Genomic DNA, 21,564 nt, shown 5'->3' on the forward strand with positions numbered 1-21,564 from the left:
ACGATAGCAGTATATTCCCCATAGAGTATAATGCAAAGGAAGTTGTTTTTTTCCTTGTATTTTTTTGCGCGAGACGTACATTTCCAGTGCCTCTCAAACGAAAGGACATTTTTCCGTCCACCACCCCCTTCCCCAATCACGTTGGGGAAGCAGCGATCCACTGCTGACAGCAGTGGCGGGGATGACAGAGTTTTTTCTATTGTTTTCAATGGGGAAACCATGCATTGCACCTCATGCACCTAGCACACGCCGCGGTGCTGCCGCCAGCAACATTGAAAATAATGGACGATAAGGATGTGCCGTGTTTTGTTTTTCTTCCCACATTGTGCATTGCAGGAGAAAAATCACTCATGGGGTCCATATTCGTGCAACATTTGTGCATCTCGCAACGCACAAATTTTGTGCGATTTTTTTTCAGCCCTATGAAAAAGGCTTAACTCTGGTAATATCACACAGGAATTGTGTTGCCTGAAAAACTGACTAATTGAGAGAACATAAAGCCAAGGACTCCAGGAAGTATCAGATAGAAAAGCAAGGTAATACTAGCCAATAGAGATAAGCGAGCGTACTCGCTAAGGGCAAATAGTTGAGCGAGTATTGCCTTTTGCGAGTACCTGCCCGCTTGTCTCAAAAGATTCGGGTGCCGGCGGGAGTGAGCAGGGGGGAGAGATCTACCTCCCCCTGTTCCTCTCCGTTCTCCCCTGCCTCTTGCCGCCCCCCACCAGCACCCAAATCTTTTGGGACGAGCGGGCAGGTACTCCAAAAGGCAATACTCGCTTGAGTATTTTCCCTTAGCGAGTACGCTTGCTCATTTCTACTAGCCAACTAATATATATTGGGAAAGTAGTTACCGGAGTGGCCCTTAGATGTAGCTGTCATTAAGAATTCTCACTTCATCCACTTTGACAGCACACAGAGAAGCTGCATCTCCCTCCTCAATCTCCTCCCAGTCTACTATTTACCAGACTGTTCAGCTTTTTGGAATCAGATTTTTGGATGGTTTGAGATTTAAACCTAAATTAAAATAAAAATAAAAACTTTTTGGCTCTTTTCCCATCCTTTTTGGCTTTTGAAAATGTACGCATCAAAAAGGTCTGCACAGTTTTCGGCCACATCACAACCAAAACATATGAACGCTGCCTTTAAATGTTTTTATCTCTGGACTAGGATATTGATGACCTGAGGATAGGTTATCTGTATCGGCTCGGAGGGAGTCCACCTGGAACCCCTGCTGATCAGCTGTTTGAAGAAGCTGTGGCATTCCGGCGAGCACTACAGCCTTCTCACTGCATACCGGACACAGCACCATTCATTTCATGGTGGCTGTGCCTGGTATAGAAGCTTAGTCCTATTCACTTCACAGCAATGGCCAGAGAAGAGGTCACGGCACTCACCAAAGCACGAAGACCAGTTCAAAGTGCATCTCCTATTGATGACCTATCCTAAAAATAGAAGGCCGTCAATATTTTACTCCCATATATCCCCTTTAAATGTAGTTATATTAGTTTTCCCTTAAAGGGCTGTTCTCCTTTTGGCCAGTCGGTGCTACTAACAGCCAAATTATGCTATATCCATAACTCCCATAGAAGTCAACAAGAGTTAAACAGCATAGCACAGTGAGGTATGCTGCTTCCAGAGCCTCCGAGTTACTAAAACCGACTATAGGATAGTATGCCTTGTAGGTAAATGGGTTTGTACTGATGGTAAGTATTGACCTTCATTGCTGGTGTGTTAGATTGCTGTGTGTAAATGCCCCTTAATTGGGTTGTCCGGTTATCGGAGAGCATTTATGTAATAGCTCCTTCTGCCATAAAATAACACATACTTACCCGTCCCCTGCCGCAGGGATCCAGCGATGCTGCACCCCCCCCCCCCCCCCCAATGATTTTTGCGAAAAAATGACATTGGCAGAAGTCATCTGACTGCTGCAGCGTCACTGCCCGTTCTTTTGCCATCAGTACTCACATGCTTGGCACCTTGATGCCAGGAGTTCAGAACAGACGCTGCAGCAGGCAGGTGACTTCCACTGATGTCATCTTCCACTATAATTCCCCAAAGGACGGCGGACCTCTACAGCACTGGACCTCATGGCAGATGACGGGTAAGTACGGCTCTAGTGGTTGTTTTAAGGCAGCAGGAGCTAGTGCAGGAATGTTGGCCAGTAATCCAACAACCCCTTTAAAGGCGTATCAGTGGCATATTACTAGCCTATGCTGTCACTTTATGGTTAGGGTCAGGGTCTGAATTCTATCTCTCGATCACCTGAACCAAAAGGATATTTTTGACTATTCTTCTGGCTCTCCTGTCTACCCACCATGGAGGGAATGACTACATTTGCTCCGTTGGAAGTAAATGGGGATGCCCATGAAGTCAGTTCTAAAGGATATTCCATATCTTCCTGAGCCTCTCTGATTTTGAGGCTGCCTCTCTTCATTACGAGGTCTTTTTGTGAACGTTTTTTGTCTTATTTTTGATACATAAATCACACCACTGAAATAAGTTGTGTTTTCAGTCTATGTCAAAAACATTCTGTAACTCTCAGTAAAATGGATTTAGAAGCAAACGTGTCTGTACAGCTGTTCTGCTCTAGGCCATTGCGAATGAAGGCCTTAGTACGTCAGTATACAATGGAGCGATTCTCCTAAAATGGGCACAGATAGACCCTTTCAGCCGAATCTGGCCCCTCTTGTTCCATTTGGACGGCTCTCGTGCCGCATACAGGTGGCAGCAGGTTAAAAGTGTAAATGTATGTGTGTAAAATTCCCAGCACTAATTAATTATTTCCCTCAAAGCCATTCCTGTTGGTATTTAGATGCCAAATCATTGCCCCCACAGGAATGTTCCTTCTTAGGAAAGTGATGACCTTTAGATTACGACACACCAAAAACTTTTCATATAACAAACATTAAAATACTTTTGCCTTAAAGGGCTCGTTTTGTAAAGACAGCCTCTATCCAGAGGAGCCAGAATGGGCCGGCACTATGTAGAACATCTCTTACTCCGGTGGACCCGATGCGACCATAATAATAATAAATCTTTATTTGTATAGCGCCAACATGTTCCGCAGCGCTTACATAGACAGGGGGGATACAGAAAGACAAAATACAAACATTACAGAACCACGGTTACATAGTAATTAGTTGATGGAAACAATAGGGGTGCGGGTCCTGCTCCAACGAGCTTACATACTACAAGTAATGGGGTGATACAGAGGGTAAAGGGCAGGAGATGTGCCCGGTATGGTGAGGTGGAGAGTGAGGGATGCTATATACAGACAATGGTTAGACATTTGGCTGTGTAGCGGCAGAAACGGTGTGACTGCAGGAGCCGTTTATGATGGCTAGCAGGGATTGCAGTCAGTAGGTCAGGGAGCATGTTATCAGGCGGAGTACAGAGGGGTTTGTTTAGGGAATGCGGTATACCTCCCTGAAGAGGTGCGTTTTTAGAGCACGCCTAAAGTTCTGCGAGTCCTGGATTGCTCGGGTAGCCTTTGGTAGTGCGTTCCAGAGGACCAGTGCTGCTCTGGAGAAGTCTTGGAGGCAGGAATGAGAAGTTCGAATTAAGGGGGCGCTCAGTCTGGTTTTGTTAGCAGAGCGGAGAGCCCGGGCTGGGTGATGGATTGAGATGAGGGAGGCGATATAGGGGGGCGCTGCGCTGTGGAGGGCTTTGTGGATGAAGGTAGCGAGTTTAAATTGAATTCTGTATTTAACGGGCAACCAGTGCAGTGACTGGCACAGGGCAGAGGCGTACGAGTAGCGACTGGACAGGAAGATGAGCCTGGCTGCCGCATTTAGGACGGATTGGAGGGGGCAGAGTCTGGTGCAGGGGAGGCCGAGTGGATGAGGGCAACAGTAAGCATTTTTAGCGTGTCCACAATGAGAAAAGAGCAGATTCTTGCGATGTTCTTGAGGTGCATCTGATATGTCGGGCGAGAGATTGGATGTAGGGGGTAAATGATAGATCAGAGTCAAATATGACCCCAAGGCAGCGGGCATGTTGTCTAGGAGTTATGGTGGCGCCACGTCAGGATGAGGTCTGTTAGTGGAGGGTGGAAACACCAGCAGGTCAGTTTTAGAGAGGTTTAGTTTTAGGTAGAGAGAGGACATAGTGTTATAGACGGCAGACAGACAGTCGGTGATGTTTTGGAGTAAAGGTGCAGAGATGTCACGGGAAGAGGTGTATAGCTGGGTGTCATCAGCATACAGGTGGTATTGGAGGCCAAATCTCCTGATGGTTTGTCCAATAGGGGCTGTGTAGATATGGATCTTCAGCCACCATCTAGACTTCTATTGCCCTTTCGGAAAGCACAAGTGGATGATGATGGAAGATATTTATTCTCATTTGGTACACAGGATGCTTCTAATCCCTCCGCTAAACAATTTGCAGGATACTCTCTCAAGGTCGTGAATAACAGCTGTTCATCATTTTTATTTACATGATATAAGCCCGCAACATCTGGAAGCCGTTCTAGTCACCCACGGACTAATGTGTCACTGGTTGATATAAAAAGACTCCGTAGCAGCATGAAACTTCCTTGGTGTTCTCTAATCCGTTTTTCGAACATCCTTTCATTCCACATTTTACACGCGTGGCATTTCACTACTGCAGAACTTAATCCAGTCTACTGCACACATTGATCAGCGCCTGTCTACAGCAGCCCAGGCTCAAAGGAGATAATGGCGAATCTACCGCCTACTCTCTGTCCAGGTGGTCTGACACATAATGGGGTCTTTATGTGGCATTCAACTCCAGGTTTATTAGTAATATTTAGGATTTAAAAAAAAAAATTGTGGTTGTTTTACTCATTTGTCTGTCTTGGTAGCCATCCAATTAGTTGTTTTTGCAGTTTCGTAGTTAAAGGGCTGTTCCGAAGGCTTAACGTTTTTAAGTTTGCACCCATTCACTGGATAGGTAAAAAATGATGGAGCGGTAGGGGTTTGACTGCTGGGAATGGAACGGTGGTTGCACAGGTGCTTTGCTGTTCCATTCAATTCATGGAGATTGCCGACTGAATGAACTCTGCAATCTCCAGCACTCTTTGAAATGAATGCAGCAGCGGTGCACCTGCACGGTCTCTACTCCTTTTCCTTGGAAACCAAGCGGACACCCATTCTCGAGGTCATTATGGGGATCCCAGTGGTTGGGCCCCCACCGATTTTTAATCAGTTTTCACCCCAGTGAATTGGTGAGAACTTGAAAAGCTAAGGGGGTTATTTGAAATGCTTCTACGCCAGAATTTTGGCTTTAAAAAAAAATCACATTTTTATGCAAATTCCACTAAAGCAAAAATGTGTCACTTAGTAGCTTTTTTTGCGTCGTCCTCACCACTTTTTTTTTTTGGAAAAGTGAAAATGGAACTTACTGATGTGTCATAAATTTTGACCCTTCCTCTTTCCAATGTTCGGATTGTGTACCTGTCTTCTGTAGGTTGTAGTTAAAGGGGTTCTGACATGAATAATGTTTTTATGCTTTAGCAGCCATTGTTCCCTGGTCTGCCTAATGGACCCAGGGAGCCCATGGGTTAATGGCTGCTAAAGCATAAAAATCTTATACTTACCGGTTCTCCTGTTGTTGTTGACATCGGGGGGTCATCTCCAGGCAGCATATTAGCACTTTCTGCTTAGGTTAAGCAGCCTGACTAGAGCCACCTGATTGGTGCACACTGTGCAGTCACGTGGTGCCGAAGAGCCAATAAGGTGGCTCTAATCAGCAGCGCTGCTTAACCTAAGCAGAAAGTGCTAGTATGCCTCCCGGCAGGCAGTCTTCTTCCTCCAGCAGCCGCGCCGCACCGGGATCGCGCGCATGCGCAGTGGAGAGGTGCCCTCTGACAGGAGTCAGGATGGGCCGCGTCTCCACTGCGCATGCTCAGCACTCCGGAGTTCAGCAGGACGGACGGGCCGCCCACAGCAAGCACTGTGCGGTCCGTCCGTTGACCTCGGAAGTGCCTGACGGACGGACCAGAGCAGGAAGCGGTCTTTTTGACCGCTTCTGCTCTGCTTTAAAGGCACAGAAGAAGATGCCGGCTGGAGGGGACATGCCTGGCGATCGGGCCAGGCAAGGTGAGTACAATTTTTTTTTTTTTCATGTCAGAACCCCTTTAACCCTTTCCAATCCACTGTCTGATGTCTGAAGACATTCTGATTAAAGGCTGTACAGCTTTCAATGTCGAAAGACGTCCAGCAGGGTATTCTTACTGTATATTACAGGCCGCTCTGTTGTTTGGGGGCCTCTCCAGCATGTCCCACACCGCAGTACTGGCTCTAGCCAGCAGATGGTGCCATTGTACAATGGCTGAAAGAGAAAGCCCCCTAGGAAACCCTGAATCCAAAACTGGATTGCAAAGGGTTAAATCCCCAAATCTGCTCCTCCTTTATAGGGAAAGTGTAGTAGTACACGGTGAATCTTTTAAATAGCAAATTCTCCCTAAAACGAATTTTTGCACCTACAGGTTAATTGCCCAACATACCAGGTCATGATGAGTAGATCACAGCTGTTGGAGACCCAAATGCAAACCCTTGTTTTTGTCCTTCAGGTGCATGCACTCTTGGGTTAGAGAAATCTGAAAAGAAACCTAGTATTTGCACCGCAGCGTGCCTGAGTGCCTAGCCTCTTCTTGCCTCTGTAGTTTGCTCGATTGTTTTCCGAAGCCCATATGAAATCGCTCCATAGTCCGCTTTCCCATGGAATAGAGTTGCAGTGCGGTTCATGGTCCCATTTTGCACCTGAATGACAGTATTTGGCTTTAATCACCTCGATGATGCTGTGAACATTAGGAAATCGATGGTCTGTATTTTCCCGAATGTGTTCAGCGCAGTTGCCGCCTCGGTATGACGCTCACGCCGTTTGTATATAAAGGCCACACTTTCAGTTATTGACCAATCTGGGAGACTTTGCTCTCTCTACGCAGCATATTGAGTTAAGCCGGTAGATCGTTCAGAAGCGGGGGGAAATTTAATATGAAACAAGCGGTGCGTGATTTTTTTTTCCTTCATTTTTAGTACTGATGGTTCTAACATGGGCAATTTAAAGTCTGTCGTTATCTGCGGAGTAACTGGGGGACCACTCGCCAAAGCCCGGCAGTGTAATTGAAGGCACAAACTCATTCATTCTTCCTGCGGCACTTAATGAAAGAGAGACAAGTAATGTTGTAACGCTGTATACCCAGGAGCCCATCGCTTCTATTAACTGTCTGAAATTGAGTGAGTGGATACAGAGAGCCCATAGGACCCTGATATTGTTTGCATGGCATCGGAAATCTGCACACTTGCTTCCTCGTTACCTACAATTCCATTTTCTGTGTCCTATTTGTATCTGGGTTGTATGTTTTTGGGTGGAAGGCTAAATCAAGAAAAAATTAGACTAAACTTAAAATCTCTTCTATGCATATTACTGCTCCCGGCTGCCGTATTAGTCTGTAGGTACAGGTATTTTTATAAGACGCCATCTATGGGTTATTGCTTTTGCTTCTAATACACTTCGGCCACCTGCACACGGACAGATTTGCACTGCGGAATCCGGAGTGGGCATCCACCTCTGGAATCCGCAGCAAATACCTCCCATAGCATGCTATGGGAAAGCTTTTTTATTCCCTGCCCACAAGCGGAAATCAATTGCAATTTTCCACTCGCGGGGCAAAAATTGCAGCATGCTCTATTTGAAGGCGGATTGCGTGCGTACGGCTACCATAGAAGTCAATAGAAGCCATCCGACCCGCGGCCGTTCCACAATCATTATTGCAGTAAGGTGGCGGGATCCACGTCCTTGCCTAGGGATGGGCGTGGCATTATCTGTACTGCGCATGCTGGCACATCCGCAGGACAGAAAAAGAGAATCCGGACAGGTATGCCGCTGCGGGATCCGACCTGATCATGTGCAGCCGACCTTCATCGGAGCTCTAAACCAATGCACTGATTTTTCTATTCCCACTTATACCACGAAGGAGACCAGTCTAAGTATGTCTTCAAGGCAGATTGTTCGTGTCAGCAACTCGAAGACTAACGACACTTGTTTGTTTCCTTTTACAAAAACTGATGATTGTTTTAGTAGTTTACCTAGAAGTCGGGCACAGAGGGATCTCCATGCCAGTTCGTTCGCAGGTTGTTCAAATACGAATGACTGCGAATTTACACCAGACAACTTTTGATCAACCAGCGATTTTTTTTTTGATTTTTTTTTTAAGCTGGAATTAAACTACTACGGCGTTACCCCGAAAATAAGACAGTGTCTTATATTAATTTTTGTTCGAAAAGGTTTAACTTTCTTACATGTATAGCTGCCTGGACACTATTTAAATTGACTTTTTTAATTAACTGTTAGCAGGGCTTAATTTTGGAGTAGGGCTTATATTTCAAGCATCCTCAAAAAGCCTGAAAAATCATTTTGCATCCTCAACAATTCTGGAAAATCATGCTATGTCTTATTTTCAGGGTATGTCTTATTTTCAGGGAAACAGGGTAGCAACTTATTGCTGTCACCCTGTTACTCTAAGCAACTATCAACTATTGAGCGATTATTCGATCAGTTGTCATTCTGTGTAAAGGTACCATTTATGCATGTGCTTATGGATTAGATCCTCTAGTGGTGGAAGCGATGATCTGATGTGTGCGTGCTGGCATGTAGAACTAGTAGTCTTTTATAAAGGTTCATTGATAATAAAAATCCCTTTTATATAGTGCATGCATATTGTGCAGCTCTTTACATCAGTTGATATTGGCTTTTGTCCCCATTGGGACTAACAATCTATATTTGCCTATTTTCATGTCTTTGGAGTATGGAAGGAAGCCCAGAGTACCTCGAGGAAACAAACGCAAACATGGGGAGATTATAAATGCATTTGGAAAGTCTTCACTTTCACTTGTTTACATTGTTTTTTGGCCTTCTACAATTTTTTTTTAAAAAGTCAAGTTTTTTTTTCCCATCTTGATACCCTATAATGATAAAGCGAAAACAGGATGTTTTAAAGTTTGCAAAATATTTCTAAGTAAAAAATTAACATTTTGCATTAACCTAAGTATTCAGACTTTTTTGGAATGTCACTTGAAATTTAACTTTTGGGGCCTCCCATTTCTCTCGATCAGCTTTGGGATGTTTCTACACCTCCTTAGCGTTCACCTATGGTAAAGTCAGAAAGATACAACCCCTGTCTCTATCTAAGGTCTCACAGCTCACAATGCATATCAGAGCTTAATTTGACCATATTGAGGAAAGAAGGGCTCGGAGACAAGATTGTATGGAGGTGCAGATATGGAGAAGGCTACAAAATAATTCTGCTGCACTAAAAGTTCCCAAGAGCACAGAAGCAATCTAATTCTTAAATGGAAGTAGTTCGGAACATATTTATGCTTTTCATTGGACCCACATCGGTCAACATTTGTGGCCTATCCGATGTATATTTTAAAAAAAAAACTTTAAAAAGTTGAATTTTTTTTTTAACCTGATAACTTTTTGTATTTTGGGTTTCTGAGAGATAGACATCAGGAAATCCATATGGATTGGGGTATTAACAACAGAAATGCCATATATTCAGGGTGATTCAGGAAGAATGGTGCAAAAGTAAAGCCGATTTCTTTATACATGAAAATATAGAACTCCCCAAGTTTTAACGCACCTCCTAGATGTTCAATGTTGGCACCATTGATGACCCGGGCCGGTTTCAAGTCAGTAGTCCAGTTCTGCTTAGACTCTTCCCGGCATATCCTCTGTTATCAATTCCACTGCAGCTGCAGAGATGTATTGTTTTAGGTCGCCTAATGTCACCAATGGGGTCCATATCAAACCTCTGACAAGTGCTGTAAAAACTTTAGTTTTTACCTTTTCATGTCATTCTGTCTGTTTTTATGTCACTTTCTGTATGAAGAAATCCCTGTATATATTTTCCTTTTTGCTGGCTCGTTTTTAGGCCTTGTACTGAAGTACTATAAAGCACAATGTTCAGTAGATGGCACCTATATGTCATGCAATTTTTCCTTATTTTCAGGAAAGTGAAGACGCAGTGAAAGTTTTAGCAAAAGAAAAAGATCTTTTAGAGCGGGAAAAGTGGGAGTTGCGGCGCCAGGCCAAGGAAGCAACAGACCATGCCAGTTCTCTTCGGTCACAGTTGGACTTGAAGGACAATCGAATCAAAGAACTTGAAGCTGAGCTTGCAATGGTGAGATATAAAATATATTCACTTTCCACTCCGCTGTTCTCCTGTCAGCCATTTAAAAAGAGATACAGTGCAATTCTTCCCAACTCCCAGTCACGTGTAACCTTCAATACAGTAACCGAGGGAGAGCCACCTTGCCGAGAGTACAGAGTCATTCCCGACTGCTGAAGTAAGGTGGAACATTTATACTGAGCCATGGCAAGTAATCAGAAGTGCTTTCATCTGTTAGGAGCACTGAAAAGAAGCGTGTGGCAGGCGATAGGTGGTTGGCGTGGCTTTGTGTACCAAGTAAACTTTCTCAAATCGTTTATACACAACAATGCAAATGTTTGTAAGCAATTTGGCTGATTTTCACTAAAAAGGTCATATACCATCACCAAAGTTTTTGTTCTTTTTTTTTTTTCGTTTGTTCGTTTTGTTAAGTTTTTTTTTTTTCCTTTTTTTGTAATCAAGAAAATCAGACTTGGCAGATACTCGTCTTGACCGTATCAGACAGTGATAACTTTGAAATGTCTGCCATAGCCTCACCAATTAAAGAATTGTGAAGTTGCTGATGTTTAAAGGGTTTGTTACACTTCTACCTCTTTTACTGTAGAAAGCAGACGGCTCCCTATATTGCACTGCAGCCATTCGCTTCAATAGCGCTGTAGTACCAACCTCAGCCACTGCTCAATATAGGGAGCTGTCTGCTTCCTGCAGCAAAACAGCTAGAAGTGGGACAACCCTTTTAAATACAGTCTATAACCTTTTTAAGGGAGTTTTCTTATTAGAGAAATGGCTTACATGTCAACCAGAAGACCACAAAGGTCAGAATTGTTGACCTCGTTCTTCTCCATAACTCCCATTGACATGTGATCACCAGTGTGTGGTTGTCTCTCCGTGGGATGACTTTCAGGACATTGGTGGCCCATCTCTTGGACTTCCCATCAGTGTGATCCTTCTCGATGTTCCAATATTGAGAGAACCCCTTTAAGTCTAGTTTCTTAAAGACTCACAAGACGGAGGAGACCCCATAGCAGAGATCAGACGGATCTTCATTATGTTGCGGAGTTTTGCCATCCAAGGGATTGACTGCTGCTCGTTTCCTACTCACCCCTCTTTCAATAACCCTTTGGCCTTTCTCCACCCCTTTTGTTAACTGTTTTTACACCAACACAAGAAAATTAGGGGAAAGATGGCATCTCTCTACACATCAGGACTGATGCTATTAAGCTAATTACAGACCATAGGAACAATGCTTTTGAGTCCCGCATGTATAGGGGACAACACTCACTATTTAGGGAGTTTGGAGAGTTTGTCTCGGGGTTAACATTGCCTCCAAGTAGAGATGAGCGAGTATACTCGCTAAAGGCAATTGCTCGAGCGAGCATTGCCTTTAGCGAGTACCTGCCCGCTCGAGATGAAAGGTTCGGGTGCCAGCTGCGGGGGAGAGAGGAGCGGAACGGAGGGGAGATCTCTCTCTCCCCTCCGCTTCCTCCTGCTGACAGCCGCTACTCACCGCTCGAGCAATTGCCTTTACCGAGTATACTCACTCATCTCTACCTGCAAGCTTTTGACAGCAGGCATCAACTTGTAGGTGTATCCCAATGTAAAAATAATATATAGCAAAGCCAATAGAAAAAAATACTCACTTGAATAGCTGCCATATGTGGGCCAAAGAAAAGTGCAGCTAAGCTACAAGAGCTCTGAAGAAATTGATTTTTTTTTAACATGCTACAAGTTTCAACCTTCTACAAGTGTCTTCATCAGGCTTTCTATTGGCTTTGTTTACTAACAATGCATTTCCTCTGGAGAAAAGAGTCCCGTGTAGTTTCACATGACCTAATGAGAATGGGACCAACCAAGACTGGGACTGTCCTATACCAGCCTTTTAGGCTACCTCTGTTATGTATGCCTTTTCATACCTAGGCTGATATCTTGTGGACACCAGTGCTAAGATCCCCTGTAAACTTCAGCAAAAACCGCAAAAGTCTTACCAGTCATTTATGAAATGTGGACCGGATTCTCCTCGTTCTTTACATAGACGGAAGAATCCAGTCAAGTGTGCATTTCCAGTTATTACTTGGTTACCTCCTATCCTTATGACCCTATCCAAACCTAGTCGCCAAATAATTTACAATATGTCCAGCGTTTGACAAATACAATTTTCCTCATTGTTAAAGGTCTTAAACATGCTCCTAAAAGTGCTTTTACGTTAATCAGTTTCTCCCAGATAAGCGCCGATCAATTAAATAAGGGCTTGTTTGTCTGGCCTTCGCGTAGGCCGATTCAAACTCTATTAGGGAGTGAATGACTGATTATTCCCGTAGAGTTTCATCATTCTCAGCATCACATCCCCAGTTTCAAAGTTTAAGCAGTTGAGAAGTAAGAGGACCTCACAGGTCAACGGACTCCCATTGATTCCTTTAATGAAGGAGTCCTGGTCCTCTCTAGACGGTGGACATCATCTGGTCCTCTCTAGACGGTGGACATCATCTGGTCCTCTCTAGACGGTGGACATCATCTGGTCCTCTCTAGACGGTGGACATCATCTGGTCCTCTCTAGACGGTGGACATCATCTGGTCCTCTCTAGACGGTGGACATCATCTGGTCCTCTCTAGACGGTGGACATCATCTGGTCCTCTCTAGACGGTGGACATCATCTGGTCCTCTCTAGACGGTGGACATCATCTGGTCCTCTCTAGACGGTGGACATCATCTGGTCCTCTCTAGACGGTGGACATCATCTGGTCCTCTCTAGACGGTGGACATCATCTGGTCCTCTCTAGACGGTGGACATCATCTGGTCCTCTCTAGACGGTGGACATCATCTGGTCCTCTCTAGACGGTGGACATCATCTGGTCCTCTCTAGACGGTGGACATCATCTGGTCCTCTCTAGACGGTGGACATCATCTGGTCCTCTCTAGACGGTGGACATCATCTGGTCCTCTCTAGACGGTGGACATCATCTGGTCCTGCTGACTCTTCTCACTTGAGTACTTCTGTGGCTGGACTTAGCCAATCTGGGAAATGTATTTCAATGGCATCCTGTTTAATAATTTTTACATCAAATTTCTTAGTATGAAGACTGGTCCAACTTTTTCCTTAGAACCTTCTTAAAATTTTTGGCTTCAAACTTCCCTAATAACCCGAACCTCACCACAACCACCCTTAATCCTGCATAGAATTGTCTGGTGTTTGTTTCTGGCAAAGGTCTTCCTAATATAATGGTTGAGGTTAGATTAAAAATCGGTGCTCCCAGAGGAGTTATTTTTCGCTGAGATCTTAATCAGAATGTTTTATAGTGATGCGCATTAACTCCAAGATAATTGGAGCTCAGTTGGTTCATAATAAGGCGACATTTCATGCAATTATCCATGTAATTACTTTGTCTCCTGATTATTTTCTACATGGTTAAGTGTCTGTGTGTTCTGTACTGCATTCTGTCAGTCACCACCACCTTGTCTTAAAATGAACTGGAATTGCACTCGGGTGGAAATTTTGTAAATATTTTTTGTAAATAAGTAAATTCAATCCTACATTTATTAGTTTGAGCTCATTTTGAATTACTACTTATGTCCCTTTACACTGTGACTTGTTTTTTTTTTTTGCTTAAAGGGAACCTGTCACCACCTATGAGCACCATAAACTAAGTTATAGGGCAGGTGCCAATGGGTCCGGGGATGTACTACTTATACTTAGCTTCCCATTCCCATGCTGTCACTGGTGTCAGTCTGTGTGTGGACAGTGCAGTGGACCCCTATTGCTCTGAGAGTTCACGCAAAGCCTGCAGAGTTGTATCCGCTGCATTGTCTCCACACCGACTTCCGATGGTGACCGCGCAGGAACAGGGGGAGTCCAGTAAGTATAAAAAGTACATCCTCAGGTGCTGCCCTATGAGGACCGCAGCTTAATTTATGGTGCACATAGGTGGTGGCAGGTTCCCTTTAACTATACATTTATCCACCAGGTATGCTCATTCACTAATCACTGCCCGAAAGTTGTTCATATCCCGGATCTTGTCGGAGCTAAAAGTTGGAGAGGAAATACATTCAAGTATCCTGATGTCCTATAATCATATATGAGGATGACATTGGTGCAAATAAAAGAGCAACTTTTCTCTGTTTTGGGTGCTCTGATCTCTCTTTGCACCAGTTAGGTCTCATTCACATCAGCGTTGAAGGTTACGTTCAGAGCTTCCATCGCTGATTTTCTCTAGAAAACAGGATGAAATGGCCTCGCAAGCTGTGCATTTCCCATTCTGTAAATTATGACAAAATGCAGGACTGCTAGAAATGGAATGGGCCCTATTATACCCAACGGGGGTCCGTTCAGCACCACTCAGTTCCATCATAAGACTGAAGAGTTTGGCCAAGGGGTGCCATTTTCCTGCTCCCCGAACAGAGCAGGAAAACTAAACCCCCAAACACTGATGTGAAAAAGCCCTTAGAGATTTTTCAAGAAAAAGTCTCCAGCATAAAATCTCAAGTGTAGTACCACCTATTATATTTAGAAGGAACTCAACCTTAAGTAATGCCCCAAATTTGGGTCAATTTTAGAATTGCTGGCTGCTGTTGGAGTCAAAGGTAGACTGGCCCAGTAGGCCAGGTTCCTAAAGTCCACCAGAAGACACCCCCATTTGGAGTGGAGTTTGGAGCCAACCGTAGTCAACTATAGCCTTTTTTACGGCTTGATTATATTTCCTGTGTATACATTATGTGTTTTATAGATGTGGCGAGTTTTCTCTAGTGGCCAAAGGAACCAGAGTCCGACGCTGATCGGAAGTACTTTCATTCTTCCTAGTGGCTAGGGCAATTCCAAATGACCAAAGAAGATGCTTTTCAAGAAGTCTTCTAGCATTTTTTTTTTTCAGGAAAAGCAGCTGCACTTTAGGGTGAATTTCCAGAATTTACGGAGCTAATCAGAAACACAAAGCTCTATTCTCGCAACAGTGGCCCGGGATGATATTGCAGGCATATTTCCCATTCTAGTGAAGTTCCACTGCAATGCGTATAGAGCTTTGTGTTCAGCTCCCTACTGAGGCGCAGTGGCCTGGCAAGAGCTGATCAGCCGGGGTCTCAGACAGTGAACACCTACCTACAGATCAACTGTTGATGACCTATTCTGAAGGATAGGTCATCAGTGGTTCATTCGTGGAAAAGCTCTTTAGATATTAGTAAGAACTAGGGATGAGCGAGTATACTCGCTAAGGCACTACTCGCTCGATTAATGTGCCTTAGTCGAGTATCTCCCCGCTCTTCCTGAAAGATTTGGGTGCCCGCGGGGCGGGGAGCTGCGGGGGAGAGCAGGGAGGAACGGAGGGGAGATCTCTCTCTCCCTCTCTCCCGCCCGCTCTGCCCCGCTCCCCGCCGCAACTCACCTGTCAGCTGCGGCAGCCCCCGAATCTTTCGGGACGAGCAGGGAGATACTCGTCTAAAGCACATTACTCGAACGAGTAGTGCTTTACCAAGTATACTCGCTCATCCCTATTAAGAACCTAATCCTAGTATGCTCGAACACCAGGTGGGAAGAGTGATTATTACTCTACATAGATGAAGATGACTTCAACCTTCATAAACTCCATGCTAAAGTATGGGTCCTCACCTCTTTTATATATTTATTGACTGCTCACAATAGGCTAACATTAATAGAAGTATATTTCTCTTTACTATGAAGGGTTATTTTTTTAATGTTTTTGGTGACTCCCATATATCCCTAACAATGCATTCAACATGTCTCTTAACTCTCCTCTCCCATCCCTATTCTTGTGGCTTAGTTTGAAGTATATCTTAGTTAGATTATCATGCTTGTGACCTGTTTCTCCAGATAACAAAGTGTGTTGCCCAGAGAAAGGAATACCGTGTTTTTGATCACTACATTGAGAAGGAGCCCTCCACAAGAGGGATAGCGGTAAGACTACAGTTCTTAGGGAAAACACCTCTTCTTTTTTTTTTCTTTTAATCCAATTTTTGTGCACTTAATTTTTTTCCTTTTTTCTTTTTTTTTTTTTTATTTGTTTGTCACCTTTTTCTCATCGGATCAATCTGCACAATTGTCATGGCTAACACATGCACTTTTAATCTGAAAATTTTCACACGATTTGCTAACACACTGGTGGTAATCAAAGCGTTGGCAACAATGGGGCAGAGCAGACTGGGGTATATACATAGCTGCCAGACAAGAATTTAGGCAAAGCTTATCAGGCGCAACGTATTGGCAGACTAAATTTACATGTTCCATTTTAGTCATTATTGGTTCGGCTATTCAGCAATTCACAAATTTATGTAAAGTCCCAATGACCAATGCCATATTACGTTCTAGATTTTAAGAATGGTGACGTTCTTATTCACCTATCTCCGGTGGTCAGGATCCGCTCCCTCCACTGTTGGAGCGAAAGTTGACACAACTAATCCTATTGTTATCAGTAGGAATCAGTTATGCAATTTTGTATCAAAAAGTGTCCAACATTCTTCCCAGAGGTCTTAAAATGTCATTAGTCCTGCCTGAAGTAACGTTGCATGCCACGTTCCTTCCTATGGCACCATGGGGCTAATGTCCTGCCAGATGGGAATGTCGGACACCACATATGGGTATGATGTACCCATCTCTATCCAATATGTCCTAATTTGAGTACATTTTTATGTATAGTGATTGGAAAAGAACACTGGCATCCATGTATAGACCTCTAACTGATGTCCTTTAGGTTTTATAATCTGACTGTTGTAATCTGTACTGTTCATAAATGAGTCATTACTGAAAAATACTTCTACCTTCTAAATCGAATCAAAATGCATTTACAACATAATTTAAAGATAAAGTTTGTGTTCAGAGCAATACAAATTTAAAGGGATTGCATTAGTTTTTGCGTAATGGACTGATACGACCAGACATTTAATGTGTTCCAAAATTCAGTTCCCGAGAGCCTGCAGCTGCGGGAGAAGATACACAGCACCACCTGCTACAATAAATCTTATGAGCTTCTTGAGTACAGAGTTGTAAGAAAATGGGGAGCAATTATAAAAACTGTTCCTGGTCTGATATCCTTTTTTTTGTCCTTGAAAATGTCACGTTTTGTTCATGCACGGAATTTTTAAAAAGTCACGTGACCATCTGTAAATTTGGTACGGACACCTAAAAGGTTCAAGTCCAGCCAAACGTTTACTTTAAAGGTGTCCAGGGTTAGAAAATCATGGCTGCTCTTTCACGGACACGCTGCATGTGAGTTCTGAACAATTATGATTCGAAAAATCATTTAAGCGAACAATCGTTCAGTGTGAGCATGGCGAATGATGAACAACATGTCTTTCGCTCATCATTCGTCCGTTTTCCGCAAGAAGCAAAATTATCGCTCCACGTTTGAATTTCATTCCATTCAGACAGCCGTCATCCAGTCGTTCGCAGAGTTGAGGGGAGGGGTGATTGTCAGGGCGTCATGCTCCACAAAAATACTCTGGCGGAACAAAAGCGGGTTTTTATCACGCCCACAAAGCGCTCTACCAATGGCTATTAAATCGGAAGTACGTCATAGAAACGACTAGAGATGAGCGAGTATACTCGCTGAAGGCAATTGCTCGAGTGAGCATTGCCTTTAGCGAGTACCTGCCCGCTCGAGACTGAAGGTTCGGGTGCCGGCAGCGGGCAGGGAGCTGCGGGGGAGAGCGGGGATGGAATGGAAGGGAGATCTCTCTCTCCCCCCGCTCCCTCCTGCTGACTGCCGCTACTCACCGCTCCCCCGCGTCGGCACTCGAACCTTTTGTCTCGAGCGGGGGAGATACTCGCTAAAGGCAATGCTCACTCGAGCAACTGCCTTTAGCGAGTATACTCGCTCATCTCTAGAAATGACATAAAAGCCTCAAGGGATCGTTCGCCATTAACTTCACCTTTAAAGCGCCACGTATCGCTGCCGCTTCTTTTCTCTAGTTCGGGATGACTTCATTCGGTCGCCTGCAAGTCTTGCCACTCCTTCGAGGGCTTTTTTGTAAGAGTGAACGCTTCTAATTACAAAGGTGAGTTTGCTCGCTTATGTATTTTGTTAACTCAATCCCCATGTAGCCTCCACTAGCGTCCTGCATACTGTTACCCAGTTGCAGGGAACAAATTTCTTAGTACCCCTCAAAGTAGCGATGAAAACGCCGCGCAGGCGGCAGCCCTACGTGGCATTATCAAGATGTTCGTAATGGCGTAACACATTCGCTCCACTCACTTCAGTGCTCAACTGCAGATTTAGAAAAAAGCTTCAAGGCTGCAGTCACACATTGCAGATTTGGTGTGGATTTTCCGTAGCTGAAGCCCCTCAGTTGAAATGGTGAAATCTGTTGCGGATCCTTGTTGAAATTCGCACCAAACGGATGTTGATGCAGATTTTCATATAGAACTGCACCAAAATCCACAGTGGAAAATATGCCAGGCTTTTGGTACAGTTCCACATCAAAATCTGCCACATATGAACACACCCTGAAGGGGTAAACCCACAGGGGACCCATACTAGGCTCTAGTTGTGGTCCCCTCTACCCATGGACTGGTTAAATGGGGTGGTTGGGACTTGCAGAAACAGTCAAACTAGCTTTGCTACGCCGTTTCTGTAAACCCCATAGAAGTAAATGGCTGTTACAGAAACAGTGTAGCACATCCTTCCTGGCTATTTTCGTAAGCACCAGCCACCGTATTCAGACGGGCTCGGGACAGTGGTGACCACAACTACATACGGGTCCCAGAGGTTGGGCTAGTTTATTCTGTGAATATACTACAAAAATCTCAGACTGGAAAGGGGTTTCATGGGGGGCTTTCTCCCTAAGTAAAGGCCATCAATGTTTGTCTCATTGGGGTACAACCTCAGGATTCTCGCCAGTCAATACAGTGAAGGAGTCATGCAAGTGTCTCACGGCCTTCATTGTTTAAATTAGCACACCGGTTCTCCGGTACGATGGCTGTGCCGCCTACTGCAGCTTGTTCTTTTCCCTTAACCCCCCCAGTGTAGATTAAAGTTTAATGCTCTAGCATTGTAGCCCCATGTGCAATATCTTCTATGGAGATCTGTAAGGTTTAGGAGATTAGAAAAAAAACCACCACCCTTGTCCGTGTGTTTGGTATAGCAGCTCACTTGAATGAGGATAAACCCGTAATGCCAGATACTCACCAGATTTTTATACAACCTTTCGTCATGCATACTTTGTTCGCTGTGTGTCAGGCAGGGGCTCAACGCTGTGTAAATTGAGTCACGTGAATCAACTTTTTTCCTTCATACTAGTCATCGAAAATGTTTGAATTCCATGAATGCTTCCCTGCATCGGGCTACTTGTAGAGCATGTCACCTGAGCAGTCCTCCCAACTAGGCCGTATTCTGGAGAACTATTAGTAAGTCCGGGCCGTGAAGGGTGTGGGACCACAGAATGAGCACTAGTACTATGGGGGTCACAGAGGGGGCTTATGTAGTATGGGGGTGTACTGAGACGTTTGTCGAGGGTAGTGGCAGGATGAGGAGAGTGTGCAGAGAGGATTAGTAGCTGGAAAAAGACTTCATGGCTATCTGGGCCTGGATGAAGAGAAATGCATGATTCCAAACAAAGTAGGTGCCACCTGTGATTACTGAAGGCAACTGCACTATAATCGCGATCACTGTGTAGGGTGTAGGACCTATATGTGACTGTTATTTAGGGCAGTGTTCCCCAACTCCAGTCCTCAAGAACCCCAAACAGGTCTTGTTTTCAGGATTTCCTCAGTGTTGTACAGGTGATGTAATTGTCAGTGCCACAGGTGTTCTTACCATACGATACCCTGAAAACATGACCTGTTGGTCCCTGAGGACTGGAGTTGGGGACCCCTGATTTAGTGGTATGCTAGTCCTGTGAGGGGCATTAAGGATGTGGCTTAAAACAAAAAGAGCGTGACCTATTTTAAACACTTGGCACTACTGAAGTAGTTTCTCTATTTTGCTCGAAAGTTGGGAGGTGTGCAACTTACCAGTGTCTATTTTAGAAAAGCGAGTGCATGTAAGTACATCTACTGAATGGTTCCCCATTTGGAAGATAAGAGGGGGCAAAAGATTCCCCAACTCGTATGCAAGTAAAGATAGATGAGCTGAATCATCCTATGAGAGAAGTACACTAGTTTATCATGTCATGGTTTTTTTTTTTTTGTATGGCTTAGCGGTAAGATATAGAGTTACCACCAGGCGGGTATATACTGGTCATGCAGGTATTTGTATTGGGAGCCTGGTGTCGGTGTGTATAGAATTATACAGTATGTGCTGAGATATGGATGTAGGATCGCTGTAGAGGAGGTGGACTGTGTGCGGAGTTAAAGGGAGCCCGTCAGCACGTCTGAACAGGTTAAACCACTTGCAGGTCCAGACCAATAAAGTAGAGCTTGTTCAAAATCTTAATTTTATTATACCCCATACAAGCGCACAATGAAACGTGGACTTTTAAAATCTCCCATGCAAATGGCGCAGAACAGTCCAGGGAGGGCCTGGACCATCTCTGCTTTCTGCACTTCGCTCCATAACCCGGCCCGTCTCTGACTCAATGACTCACGCGCGGGACAGTAGAAATGTTGTGCACGTGACATGTGACCACAGACTTCGCTTGGCCCTCTTGTGGACAGATTCACCTAACTCTGTTGTGGCGCTTCTGATCGGAGATGCTGTCTTCCCAGAAATGGGATCTTCAGCAGCGCATGCACAGAGGAGCGAGGCGAATCTGCCCCCAACAGGGCCAACTCATACGCATGTGACGGTCCACAGATGAGCAAGCGAAGGTCCGCTTACGTAGGATCTAGTGTGACTAATCGTGAGGCGGAGTGGAGGTCAGCCGCTTCTAAACATTTTGCGGAACAGCCTGCAGGTTTTACCAATGGATTGTTTTTTTCAAGGGATAGAAAAAGTTAGGAAGCCAATTAGAAGAGGGGATCATCGTAAAAAAAAATTCTAAATGGAGAATTAAAATCGATTTTGGGTTTTTTTTGATAAAAAGTAGAGTTCCAAGTGGATTGAATACAGGATTTAAGTCTATATATGGACTAAGAAATGGTGCCGTAGGGGGCAGATGCTTTAAAAAGAGTGTGGGTTTAACGGCGGATATGCCATGATGACGGAAACCAATTTCCAGAACTTTTAGAACTCTGTGTTGCGAAGTGTTCTATGCTCTGGGTTTTAATTATGCATCAATAAAGAAGGAAGTGTTAATGAAGTGCGGGCTGACGCTGGAGTTTTTCTATTCCTTGTATTGGATTTTGTGCTCTGAATCTTCTCTGCATACACTGCGGACTGGGCGAGCTGCTCAGGTGAGCTGATTAATAGATTTGACTGTTGTTAAAGCTAGTATATTAATGCTAAAATAGACTACAAATATTTTTTTTAAAAAGTTTTTACATTTTTGTTCTACATATTTACCCCCAACAAAAATATCGAAAAAAAAACAAAAAAACCCCAAAATAAATTT

The 21,564-nt window shown here is 44.2% G+C and overlaps 1 protein-coding gene across 4 annotated transcripts in view; it reads left to right on the top strand.

Annotated features, from left to right (window-relative positions):
• KAZN (kazrin, periplakin interacting protein) overlaps positions 1–21,564 on the top strand; it is a 196,786-nt gene that overhangs the window by 151,621 nt on the left and 23,601 nt on the right. For 3 of the 4 annotated variants that reach the window (XR_010793134.1, XM_066606724.1, XM_066606726.1), the window contains 2 exons: positions 9,977–10,147; positions 15,953–16,036. Coding sequence is in view for 3 of the 4 variants with exons in the window: in XM_066606724.1 (XP_066462821.1) it covers positions 9,977–10,147; positions 15,953–16,036 (255 nt within the window). In the remaining variant the exon portion in view is untranslated. The remainder of the gene's footprint in view (positions 1–9,976; positions 10,148–15,952; positions 16,037–21,564) is intronic. The other variant, XM_066606725.1, reaches the window with a different exon arrangement.

The sequence above is a fragment of the Eleutherodactylus coqui genome, chromosome 6 (genome assembly GCF_035609145.1).
Source record: "Eleutherodactylus coqui strain aEleCoq1 chromosome 6, aEleCoq1.hap1, whole genome shotgun sequence".
NCBI classification, from domain to species: domain Eukaryota; kingdom Metazoa; phylum Chordata; class Amphibia; order Anura; family Eleutherodactylidae; genus Eleutherodactylus; species Eleutherodactylus coqui.